Source organism: Zophobas morio, unplaced genomic scaffold (genome assembly GCF_036711695.1).
Source record: "Zophobas morio isolate AGI-343-1 ecotype UQ-CSIRO unplaced genomic scaffold, CSIRO_AGI_Zmor_V1 ptg000029l, whole genome shotgun sequence".
Lineage (NCBI taxonomy): Eukaryota > Metazoa > Arthropoda > Insecta > Coleoptera > Tenebrionidae > Zophobas > Zophobas morio.
Window position 1 is genome coordinate 10,181,437 of NW_026972134.1, and position 14,168 is coordinate 10,195,604.

At 36.0% G+C, this 14,168-nt stretch overlaps 1 protein-coding gene across 1 annotated transcript; it reads right to left on the reverse strand.

Moving 5' to 3' along the window:
• Nucleotides 1-10,173: 10,173 nt before the first annotated feature.
• Nucleotides 10,174-13,668, reverse strand: LOC135137387 (uncharacterized). Its single transcript, XM_064067014.1, has 4 exons — nucleotides 13,646-13,668; nucleotides 12,302-12,808; nucleotides 11,462-11,983; nucleotides 10,174-10,261 (listed from the first exon to the last, which is right to left on the reverse strand). Exons 1-4 carry the CDS (start codon nucleotides 13,666-13,668, stop codon nucleotides 10,174-10,176), a joined length of 1,140 nt encoding a protein of 379 aa, XP_063923084.1.
• Nucleotides 13,669-14,168: the final 500 nt, after the last annotated feature.

The window sequence follows — 14,168 nt, forward strand, 5'->3', positions numbered from 1 at the left end:
GGAGGAATATAATGATATCCACAAGCCAAGAAATTCACTATCGCGAACACCTTCAGATACTTACAGGGTGGAATTTAGGCTTGGAGAGGCACTTCAGAATGAGAAGAAAAGAAAAGCAGACGAGGAAGTAGTGGACAATGTGCAGAAGGCGAAGAGAAGCGAAAGAAGAGATACGATAAGAGAGAGCGAGACCGATAGAGAGATTGATATAGAAAGTGTTAGCAGCGAGCATGTGGAAGATAATGTTTTCGAGGAGATAACAGCGGAATTCGACCTCTCCGACCATCTCGAAAGAATACGAGTTGCCCTGAGCGAGGTAAGAGAGTCGGCCATAAAGGAATCGGAAGGCAGTAGAGGTAGGATTACATTTACCAGGGCGGAGCAGAGTAAAATCCTAAATGGAGTACATATGATCCAGAGCGAAATTCTAACGCTCATCTCGAAACAGCAAATGACATTGTTAAATGTCATAGAATTAAATGAGACCGTTAACAACTTAAAAACTGAAAATAAATACTTACGAGACGAAAAGGGAATAACAGAAAAAGATAGTACGATTGAAAAACTAAGGATGGAAAATAAATATCTTAAATCAATAAATAATAATAATACTACAAACAGCACGGACAATACGATAAACGGGACAATCACAAATAATAAAAATATCACAGACAACACTACATCTAATATCACAGCCAATAAGGACGACAACAGGCCTAGAAAAACCCGATATGCTTCTATGTATAGTTACTCTGCCAAGGGAAGAAACCGAGAACGCTGGTACCAATATGGACATAAGCCCTACCCCGGTCAGAAAGACCATCAAGAAAGTCCTAAAGGAGACGCTTTCCGTAAAGGAAGTTGGCGGACCAACAAAAGCGATAATACCTCTGAGAACTGGTGGGATTCTAATAGAGTCCTACTCTGATCAGCAAAGAAAGAAAATCGGGGACATACTTAGTAGGGTTCTCCAACTAAGTGGTGTGGAGAAAGGTTACGACGATAAAGAGTTACTGGCGGAGCTGTACAACCAAAATGCCTGCTTTAACGAAACGATGTCTGAATCCGTGTGGTACGAAAGTGTGAAAGTACTCGCAAAAAGGGAATGTAGAAACAAAAATAAAGAAAATATCCTGGTACAAGTCAAGCCGCGAATATACAAACTCATAATGAGCTTAGGAGGGAAAGTCATACCAGATCTGCTATCGGTCTTTGTGGAGGAGCACCTCAGAGTCGCGGTATGCCACAAATGCTCTCAATTCGGCCACGTCCAAAAATACTGCTCCGAGAGAAATGGTAAAATGTGTCCCAGATGTTCGGGAGAGCACGCGTTATCGGAATGTACTGCGGAATTTAAAAATTGTCCAAACTGTAAGAGATATAGTGGTTTAGACAACATAAGACATGGAGCCAACGACCAGGAGTGTCCCCTTTACCAAAAGCGACTACAGATTGAAAAAAGGAAGGTCAGGTACTCGGGTGACAACTAAGTACAGGGCTCATTTTCACTCGGTTCTCTAATTGTTAGTTATGTCCAAAAATAATAATAATCTTAATCCCCCTAATTTTTGCTTCACATCGATACAGCAAAACTGCCAAAGAAGCGCGGCAGTGATGGGTGACATTGCGAAAACAATGTCAGAGGGTGTGGGAGACGTTTGGCTGCTACAGGAACCCTACATGGTAAATGGTTTGATGGCAGGTATTGGCGGTGTGAGAGTCTTTTACGTAGGTGAAAATCCTAGGGGTGCGATTGCGGTCAATAACGACAAATGCGATGTGTTTACTAGAAGTGATGTGTCAGATGAGGATGCGGTCTTTGCAATAATTACCCATAACTCGTATTCGTTTGGTGTGGGGAGCGTGTATTCTCCTATTGACATTGATATCGAAATAAGCATTTACAAGATAGTTAGAGGAATGGTGGGACTAAACAATCTACCTTTCATAATTGGAGCGGACGCCAACGCAGTCTCGCCCTTATGGCATAGTAAGAATGTGGGTGCTAGTAGGAACAGAGAGATTCGTGAGGAAACACTCACAGAATTTCTCACGCATAATAACTTAAACATCGTAAATATGCCATCCGAATTTTTCACATTCTCGGGACCTCAAGGATCTAGCGATATTGACCTCACCATTGCCGGGCCTGGACTAATTCGGGACTTTTCCACCACATGGACTGTCTGCCCGGAGTTAGGGATAAGCGACCACAATCTCATACGTATCGAATTAACCCCGCGTATATCGGATGATCCGCCTGTGCAAGTTTTACAATCTAAAACTCACAAGGTCATAGACTGGGAGATGTTCAATATTAATAAATGTACGCAGACCCCGGATCAATTTGGTCAAATGTCTCTTAACGAGATGATCGAAACATTCAATGGGTGGATTGATGGTGCTATGAAAACTACCCCAGAGAAGGCCGTAACCAAAAACAACGCCAGGTGGTGGACGCCGGAACTGACGGCTCTCAGGAAAAGAGTACGCAAGGCGAGGAAAGACTTTCAAATGGTTCGAAGAAATGATAGTTTTAATGGCAATGATAGTCAGGACCGTTTTGAATTATTAAGAGCAGGATGGAAAGCCTTAAACAAGTCCTACAAAACAAAGATCATCGATGCCAAAAAAACCCATCGGCAGAACTACGTAAGTTCATTAACTAGGAATTCTAATGATCCCTGGGGTGGGGTTTATAAATTACTGAGGGGAAGAAAAGGCCCTACAGACTTAATGGCTGTTGAAGTGAATGGACGCATAGCTGGCTCTTGGCTGGAAGCTGCGGAAACACTGTTAAATACGTTTTTTGGCCCTGCTATAGATTTGCCACTTGTGGAGGAAACTGAGATGTTAGGTGATGCTCTTGAGGAGACTGTAGTAACTCAGGACATGGTTAAGAAATGCCTTTCAAAGATCAAAGGACGTAAAGCTCCCGGACTTGATGGTTTCACCGGTACGATGCTTAAAAAACTATTCCTTGCTGCTCCTGATTACATACTCGCAATTATTAATAAATGTTTTTCCGAGGGCACCTTTCCGAAACAATGGAAGGTAGCAAAAGTAATCATCCTCCTTAAATCCCCAGATAAACCTAAGACATCCCAGATCTTATAGACCAATATGTTTTTCTGTCAGGTTGGTCAAAATTTCTTGAAAGAATAATGGTCGAAAGATTGACTGAGGACTTTACTAGTAACGACAATGTCTCTCCGATGCAGTTCGGGTTCACGGCCGGTAAATCCACTCAAGATGCGTGGATAGAGGTCATTAGATCGGTGGAAAATTCGAGCTCTAAATATATCTTAGGGATCTTCATAGACTTTGTGGGGGCTTTTGACAATCTAACTTGGGAAGCGATACTCCAAAAACTGAATTTTGTTAAGGCGAGAGATTTGAAATTATGGAGATCATATTTTAGTGACAGATCTGTGGTCCTTGAAGGAAAATCGCAGGAATTTCGGCGGGAAGTTACGCAAGGATGTCCACAGGGTTCCATATGTGATCCCTTCATCTGGAACCTTGTGATGAATGATCTCTTGCTATCCCTTTTCAATGCGGGGGTTAAAAGTGTTGCTTATGCCGACGATTTGCTTATTCTAGTTGAGGGCAACAGCAGGAAAGACATTGAGGACAGAGGTACTGACATGATGGGCATCGTTGCGGACTTTGCAGATAGAGTCGGGCTAACCATTTCAACATCTAAAACGGAATGCATGTTACTAAAAGGAATCTTAGCGCCTACTAGACCTCCTTGGATAAGAGTGAACGGACAGCCCATTAGGTACGCTACCCAGGTTAGATACCTCGGGTTAACGGTATCCTCAAGATTGAATTTCTTACCTCATTTTAACAATTTGAGATCACGACTTGCAAAGATAACTGCACAATTCAAGAGAGTTCTTAGAAGAAAATGGGGTCCTTCTATCACCATTGGAATGGATTGTTTTCTGCTCTAGCCTTATATGGTGCTGCAGTGTGGATGGGCGAGCTTAAGAAATCCACGGTAAGGGACGCAGTTGATCGGTGCGAAAGAGTTGCTTTTTATGCATGCTTGCCAATTTGCCGTACAGTATCAACAGCCGCGATGCAAGCCATACTCGGGGAGCTGCCGTGGAAACTCAAAGCAGTTGACATTGGGGTTAGATATAGAAAAGATAGAGAGGTCCCCCTTCCTCTAATAACGAAATCATCGGTATGAGCAGAAGCGAAATTAAAAGACACACCAGGGATAAACTACTTGAACTATGGCGAGATGAATGGGCGAACTCTGACAAAGGACGAACAACATTTAAATTTATTCCGAACCCATCAATAACAAAAGAACTACAATGGTTCCAACCAACACTGGAGCAGTTATTTATCATTACAGGACATGGAACATTGAATAAATACCTTAAAGATCGCACCATCGCTGAATGCTCATGTGGGTATCCCGAAGAAGACTGGAGCCATGTATTACTTTACTGTCCATTATATAACGACGTGCGATCATGGGACGACAATCTAAGACACAACATTAATCAATTTTTGGAAAACAAGGCTATCTATGAAAAATTTTCTTCATTTTGTGAGTGTGTCTTCAGCAGGAAGAAGGAAGCCCCTGTAGTATAGTCTAATCCTTATTGAAGAGCGTCCTTAATTATAATCTATTATTCTGAGTCTATCACTAGGTGGTAGTCAATGAAACACCGATAGTGTATGTTGTTCATTTATTGAATTCCTAATATTATAACCAATCCTATTAAAACTCTATTAGATCCTATTGTACCACATACTAGTTCCCTGAACGCTAATTATCTATGGTGCATCCGGATCCTCATTCATAATCTCAACTATTCTCTTAAATATCAACATCATTCCGTTCTGCAATACCTCATTAATACAAAAGCCTAATTTCACATCTCATTACAAGCATTATATCCTATTATGCCACACATCAGCTCCATGTATGCTAACTGTCTCTGGTGTATTCTGATTCCCACCTATTAAAACATTTACCCTCTTTATTATCACACCAGCTCTGCAATACCTCATTAATTCAAAAGCCTAATTTTACATCTTATTACTAATAAGCTAAACCTTTCGTATGCACTCCTATTTAACTACACTCATTCTCTTAATTAAAAATATCATACCACATTATAATACCTCCCAATTCCTAGTAGCCAAATTTTACATCTTATTATAAATCTCAAAATCTCCCGTATTTCACATGCATCCTTATTCAACTATATACAAGTTGAACAAATTGTCAAACTCTTAATATCCCTTAATTCATCAATATCTGGTTGACCGAGCTTCACTCGGCTCGTTTGGTAGTATTAGATCAGATTAGGACAGATAAATAGGCGTATCTATAGTATGCGTTTTGAAGTACCCGCACTAATTAAAAATACACATTAAAAAAGAAATTCCGTAAGCAGTCTTTGTTTTAAACACTGTTGAGTGGCATGTAGAGATTCAAGAATAGAAAACTGGAATTATTGTTTGATATTTATTACAATGTCATTTATTACCCAAGTTATCTTTGTGTGTCGTTGTCTTTTTTCTTCACCACATTTTTACTGATTCTTACTGCCAGAAGAGTTTCCCTTTGGTATAGTTAAGATACTGAGTTACCGTGCTCTTTTGCCCTATTCCTTATTTCTCAACTCTTCTCATGAAGATGCCACTTACGAAAATGTGCGAAACGTTGAGCCCAAAAGCTCAAATAACACGGTCCCAACCCTGAAAACGATCATTCCGACCGTCGAAGCCTCCGAAATTAATGCTTGACAACGTAACGTCATTTCAACGCACTTCCGTGTGCCTTTTATCCGCTGTTTAGTTTTCCGTAAATTTTCTCACCTCTAAAGGTGAATTTTAACGTCCTATATACAGTGGAGTATGTTTCGGTACGTACAGTTGAAGATAAAAAGGTACGTCAAACGTACTGTCACCCAAACTTCTCTAAAATCATAGTCTAAAACAATCTCGTGTTCGTGTAGTGTCATCTGATGTTGCCTAGCAACAAATATAATTCACTGCCTGAAAATTGCTGAAAATGTATGAAGCTGTAATTTTCAGAAGTTAAAACTATGATGAATCGATTTCTTGACCCAAAAAAACCCCAATCTGTAAATTTCATCGAAATCGTTAGAGCCGTTTTCGAGAAACCCATTATATATACAGCCTGTTATTGAAAGGTACGTACAAAATAAAATCGGCAATTGGTCTCGAAGTATGGGTGCTAAAAGTTAAAAAAAGTTCAAGTAAAAGTGTCCTCCTTTTAGAGATAAAAAATATTAAAATTTATGTCCAAATTCGTTGTACGCCTCTGATAAAAAGATCATCTTTCGTTTCTATAGCAATATTTCGTCTTGATGAAAATTTCATTGTTACAGTTGCTAGGATTTACTGAAATAAATTAATTTTACCTATTTATCCTTCAGTAGCGTCTAAAAAGATTGGATAAGGGTTAATTTTCCCCTTATAATTTTGATAACACAAAATAAGTTTTTCCGACTTCTTACGACTTCGCGAAGAACTGTCCATTTTGTTGTACGTACCTTTCAATAACACCCTGTATATATATACACAAACTTTGCTCGTTTAATAGTAACTATAAGATAGTTATATCCCATTATATAATAGTTATATTTTTATATATATCTATTATCCTATTTCCTTCACTTCATAAGCATTTATTTCTTATTTAACATCCTAAATACAGTATACTTACCAGAGCCTCGTACATTCTTATCTTACTATTTACCACTCCATATTGAAAACCCCTAATTTATTGATAATACTGAGTCTACTAATGTATTCTAATATCCTAATACATCTATAAATTAATCTCTCAAGTCTAAATTTTCAAATTTTTGTCAATGATCGACTGGACTATCCTAACTCCTAATTAAATTATCTTTGTGTCATCTCTTTATATATACCTAACGTCTTTATGGGTAACTTTTAATAAGGCTTATACTTACCTTTTATGTAGGCTTACTTATAATCAGGAACGTATAGACACTCCTCATGGACACTTCACATACCAGGTACTACCCCATGGGGCCAATTGGACATGAGATCCAACGGTCTGAAGTACACTTAGTATACAAAGACCTGGCGGAACTTATGTTGCGCCAGGTCCGGCGAGATCCTTCTTCGCCGTACCCAGCAATGCGAATTTAGTTTTTAAAACGCTTAATATAGATAGCTAACAAAATTGCAAAACAATAACGGCTTCGATGTTCTTCAGTTCATACTATTTTTTTTTTTAATAATAATTGTTGATTTAATACATTTGTTTTGTACATCCTGGCACGTAAAATGTCAGTGGTTAACGAGTAGCGGCCATACATTACGAAAATATATAACACTAAGGTGTAGACTCAAAATATTAGGCCGACCCGAAATTTTGACCCACCAGCCGCCACTGTTGATGATATTTTCGATTTCTATTAGGGTTGGTGCTTCGTCTTCTATGCTCTCATTTTGTATTCTAGTTACTGGCTCAGTTCTTTCTTCTTTTCCAACCTTGGGGTCCACCATTTGCATCTGAACGCATCCCGCCATTTTTCAAAAACACAACGTAGGGTTCCATTTTGTTAGACAATCATAGTCAATTTAAACCGGGATGTTTGGGTTATCACAACCGTCTTGGAGAAAAGAAGAATTTTGTCCAAGCACTAGACTCCGTGGTCGTACAGCTGTTCTGGATGTTGAGTCGGATATTCTAAACTTTGTAGAAGACAGGAGTTTTGCCGTTTGTTGTCTGGCGAAACCTGAATAAACAGGGCCTTCATCCGTACATGTCCAGCGCCATTGTAAAAATTCAATCAACTCTGTTTTTTTTACAGAGTTTAAAGCCCCACAGTAGAATCTAATATCACGGGTAGGCAACTTAGAAGCCGTTAACCATTAGAATATGGCTAGGAAGTTCAAATGACGACAGTCAGTACATACAATCTTATTGCAATTATACAATGTACAGAGTTACATTTAGATAATAAGAAACAAAAAAATAAAATAAAATATTTTAAAATTAACATAAAGTTATAAATCATTCCAAAAAAAAAACATCACAAGAACCACAGTAGATCAAGAACTTACTTCATAAAAGTTAAAATGATTAAACTTAAAACTATCCTATCTTCCTGTGCTATTTTATGTATCAAAGTCAATTTTTCTCGTTTTGAAATTGCATTTTTTAAATTATTTTGGCTATTTTAAAATCTATTTCTTTTTGAATACTTATAATGGCCAGGCTGGTTAATATATGATCATGGTTCGCCGCAGATAATTCATTTATTAACTTCAGCTTAGAAATTGGTATTTAGCCTTCGGCTACTGTCACTGGAAGAGTTAAATATGTACGCAGAGATGTTGAAAGATTTGGGAATACGCTTACTAAATTATTGGAATATACTTATGAATATAACTTCAAATATCTTCATAGAACATCGAACCACCATTTTATAGTTTTTAAAATACTAATATTATATTGGATACTTTTGAATTTGTTTAAAAAATAAAAATGAATAGAGGTGACAAGGATGGATCTGCAAACCACAAGAATAGTAGAATATTTTCGGAATGGATGAAGAAAAAAATTTAATTAACAACTGAAACATGAGAAATACTCTTTCCTGTTTTACGAATAATGAAACGTCGCTAAACCTAAATTGAGCCTTCTCGGAAAATTAAAATAGGTACGATAATTTGTTTAAACATTTATTACATTCGGGAATTTACATTGAGATTACATGAATTGATTTAAACTAGTTAACATAGGAAAAAACAAACATAAAAAAAGTTACAAGCCCTCGAAATCATTGTGTTGCAGAATTTCGACGATTTTCATTCTGCACCCACATATCTAAAGAGAGGGGTCGACGATTATTGAAAGTTTCTTTAAACTGTTTAAAAATTTGATGACATTTTTTCAGTGTTGGTCTTGTTTTCCTCGACAATTCCTCTTTAAAGACATCCCGCATGATTTTCTGTTCTTCATTACTCCACCTCGTTCGTCCAAAACTTCTTCTCGTTCTTATGTGTTCATCTGGGTCAGAAAGCTTCAACAACAAATCTTTCGAAGTCGGCGATTTACGTGGAGTAGGCTTCGTTGACGCTGCTGCATGTGTTATTTATAAAAAATAAATCACCACAACTGCTCCAAAAACTTAAACAGGAAAAAAAGACTTTAAGAATTTTTTAAAAAAAGTAAAACAAGATGAAAATTATAGATTAATTAATGGTTCCACAAATAAATCAAAAAGAACGTTTGCTATTTTTAAGAGTATCACACAGCGGGGGTATCGTAAGCACCAATATTCAATCAAAGATAACAATGTCCCAATTTCTGATCCATCAGAATTAGCCAATAGGTTTATGAAAGTATTCCAACCGACTAGGGACAGTAACTCTAGTAGTTCCAATATTAATAATCATTCAGTTAGTAACAAATATGTCAATAATAGCATGTACCTTATGCCGGTGACAGTAGACGAAGTAAAAAAATTGATAACCACGTTACCAAATAAATATTCAAGTGGGATTGATGAAATTCCTATAACCGTAATAAAAAGCGTCAACAATCTTATAAGTGAACCCCTAACTCAAATACTTAATCAATGCTTTTTAGATGGCTACTTTCCAAATGAGTTAAAAGAAGCCAAAGTTATCCCTATTCACAAAAAAGGCAGTAAAGAAAATATTAACAACTATAGGCCAATATCTCTTCTGTCATCAATCTCAAAAATTTTTGAAAAAATTATATATCATAGATTAATTAATTTCCTTCAACGTAACGCTATCATTTCTCAAACACACCATGGTTTTGTACCTAATCGTAACACCGAAACTGCTTTATTTAATTTTATGGACTCATTACTGAATTCTCTTGACGATCATCAAAAATGTGCCGGTGTCTACTTCGATTTGTCAAAGGCATTTGATACAATTAAACACGACATCCTGTTAAATAAAATAGAGAAATATGGTCTTAGGGGGCAAGTAAATAAATTAATAGCATCATATTTAACTGGCAGAACTCAACGAGTTTATGTAACGACTACTATTAACAATATTTTAACAACTAAAAAGTCGTATATTAGTCATATCATGCAAGGGGTACCGCAAGGATCAATTCTTGGCCCTACATTGTTCCTTCTGTATGTAAATGATCTACATGAACACGTGGACATTAAGCACGTTTATCAATTTGCTGACGATACTTCGTGTATGGTGTGCAGTCATAGTCTTAATATGCTTTCTGAAAACATAGTTACGGTCATTAACAAAATGATTACATACTGCAAGCAGAATTGTCTAAAATTAAATGTGGATAAAACAGGATTGCTATTCTTTAAAAATTTTGAAAACATATTTATAAATAATATGCAAATTCAGCAATCTAGTGAAATAAAATTCCTAGGAATTGTCATAGATTACAAACTGCAATTTTCGGAACACATTAAAAATATAATAAGTCAGATAAATACAGCATGCTATGTAGTACGTGTTCTAAAAGAAGAATTACCCATTGCAAGTCTTATGCAATTCTACTACGCTTACGTACAGTCCATTATTTCTTATGGCATTGTTTTCTGGTACATATCGTCTGAGTGGAACAAAGTCTTTATAACCCAGAAGAGATTTTTAAGAATTATACTTGATTTACCAAGTAAAGAATCATGTAGATCTTTTTTTAAAAAACTTGGCATAATGACAGTAACCTCCCTCTATATGTTTAAATTAATAATGTATGTAAGATCTAATGAAACCAGTTTTGAAAAAAACAGGGATCTTTACTCTCGGATGACTACAAGAGGTAATGCTTATCTTAGCGTGCCCAAACATAAAACCCGTTGCTTTGAAAAAGGCCCACATTATAGAGCAATTCTCGCATATAATTCTTTGCCATCAACTATAATAAATATACGCGAAACAAATAAATTCAAATGGGAACTAAAAAAATATTTAATAGATAAAGAGTATTATAGCTTTGATGAGGTACTGAATCGATGTTAACGTCTATATTGTACTGTAAAATTGTATGTATGTGTATATATTTGTATGACACTATTGACACTTTTAACTCTTTGTATGTTGTGACAATGCCGATGTCGTATATTCACGACCTTGATGGCTGAATAAAATTTATTATTATTATTATTATTATTATTATTATTTTTCGTGGCGCTAAAACAATTTGAAAATATGTTTATTAGAAAAAGTATCAAATGTAATTATGTACAATTAATGTAAAAAAAACATGTAATAAATTATGCGTCACAAGTTAGAATTGTTTCGAAAATTATCAAAAAACTAATAAGTTAAGGATAAGACAGGTATCCTTAACTTTTGACGCGCAGTTTATATGAAATATATGAAAATTAAATTTAATTACTTATGAAAAAAATATTCAGTTTGTTGTTATAAATGAAAACTATAAACAAAAACGTGCTTAGACTTTGCTTCATAATTTTTAGAATTCGTATCTTGCTTAACTTGGTCAAATTCTTCTTCAGGACCTACATGATTTTCGACAGCTTCGTCAGGATCTGACTCATTATTTTCCTCTGTTTCGTTATCAGAAATATAAGTTTCTAATTGGTCAAGGCTTTTATTTCGATGTCTATATACATCCGTACGTCCTACAGCTGAAAAAAACCTTGACCACCGAGTTATTTGTGAATTTATTTCATTCATTCTATAATGTTTTAAGTGAACGCTGAAGTCGTGACCCATAAAATCGGACAGTTGGTGGAGTTCATTTTGGTTCAAATTTAGAAGTTGTGTCATCGTGGCAACTTGTTGTCTCAGTTTCGTGCTTCGCAGTGAACCAGGAAAATCTGCATTACACTGACGTGAATATTCTCTTAGTACTACTGAAGCGTCTAAATGACCATCAGCATTGGGATATCCAAATAAATATTTGTTACTGGAATCTACACCAGCCAAGATCCGCATTTCAATGAACATATCCATTTGACTGCAAGAGAAGAAAAAGTGGTTTAAAAACATACTAAGGCTGTTACAAAAATAAGTCCAACGGGTTTAGATAGTACTTCTTACATATTTTATTAAATTTTGATTTTTATCAAAAACTTGCATTTAACTTAGGAATAATGTTGGATTAACAAATCATAGATACAGGAGCATTTTATGAAACTATTGGACCGATTGTCGTCAAATTGTATGCGTATTTTAGGAATATGAAATCATCTATTCGTCAAATGTACTGAACAATTACAATATTTTCTACAGCAAAAATGCCCAAATTATGTTCAAATAATGATCATATACTCACGTGACGATATACGGCCTCAACATAACCGGAACGATTCTTCCTCTTTTCGCTGATATATGCATTATTGCATAATATTTTGCCAACACAAGCTGAAGACGTGTCATGTGTTTGCGATCTTCTTCTTCGATATTTTTTTTCCCCAAATAATCTGCCAGTAAAATACGAGAAATTTCCCCCACGCGTCTCCTATTGAACACCAAAATTTGGCATAAAAGGCTCTTGCCCAAATCTCGCCAAGATGTAAAAGAAAATCCGCCGTTTTTAAGTTTTTGGTAATGAAAATCGCTCTCCTTCCTTAAAAATGCTGTTAATTTTTCTATATCACCAGCCTTCGGCATGACAACTTCATTCTTCTTTTTTTCCTTAATACCAGCCAAAGCCGATCTCGTAATGGCACATTTGAAATCAGCCAAGTGTATTTTTTGGAAATTTCTGATGGTAACAATCTGCGGATCAGTTTCTGGTAAGTTTTGACGTAAAAGTTCGACTTCAATTCGCCTGGCCAACCTGGTAAACAACGGACCATATTGTAAAGCCACTACAAATATAGGAGTATATTTTTATATAACATTAAAATTATTTTAAAATACAATTCAATGAAATGACGTCATCAAATTGTTGATGGGCTAATTATCAAAATTTTGGTTATCATTTAATCATCTACATGATATTTCTACTTATAAAATTTAACAAGAATCGGTCCAGCAGTTTCGGAGATTATTTGTCTAATAAAAATGGATACAGATACCAGACAGACAGACAGACAGACAGACGGAAACGGGAGACTACTTTTTTCATACTGTAGGGGTCATGAAACATCGAGAAAACATAAATGTGGCATTTGGTCCGATGGACTCGATTACTATACTTCCTTAGCTCGGGAAATAAAAATACGTACAAATAGTCCGACAGTTTGGAGAGGGTTAATTTCGAAGCAAACCACCCCTAACTTGTATTTTAAAAATCAAAAAAAAAAGTGTTTGATTCATGCTGAAAATTTAATAGCGTGTTAATTCTACATATTAAAAAATATTTGTAAAAAGGCCGACAATTTGGAGGGGGGTAAGTTAGAAGCAAACCACCCCAAAGTTGTTAATTAACACGCTATTAAATTTTCAGCGTGAATTAAACACTTTTTTTTTATTTTTAAAAATTCAACTTTGGGGTGGTTTGCTTCGAAGTTAACCCCTCCAAAGTGTCGGCCTTTGTTGTTTTTTTATTTTTTGAATATAAACCAACTCAATTATTGAAATGTCCTTGTTCGCTGATGAATAATATGAATAGAAATTTTTTTGCAACATTTTTTTCTCACCTTTCTCCTATGCGCAGTACCTGGTGTCTCACGGTAGGTCAGGCAGACCGTTCATTATTTACTCGTATATACTATCTGAACCACCAGGTCCTGGTAAAATTACAAAGTGCATCAAACACTTCCTGAAACATGTGTCATGGGCTCTCCGACTATTAGCAACGTCTGTGCTTTGACATTTCTTTGACAGTTTTTTATGCCACAGTTTTTATGGCCACAATGCAAATGAGTGATAGTGAAGAAATCGCTTGTACGCCGTCTGCAGTATTGGAGGCGGCAAAAGAAACTGCCTTCTTGTTTTGAAGGTTGCAGAATACGCTAATTTAAATTTGTTAATAATTTCAATTTTCAGTCGTTCGTTCAAAATTTTTATTATGCTACAGTCGTCTAAAAAATAGTGTTCGTAAGGCGTTCGAAATTAATAAATATCTGCGCTCGTGTTTAATAGATCTACTCGTGCTACGCTCCGCACTTTTATATCTATTATAAACACTCGCTTGATATTATTTGTTACTTTCGATACTTGTGACGAAATATACTATTACATACAGGTGTAGA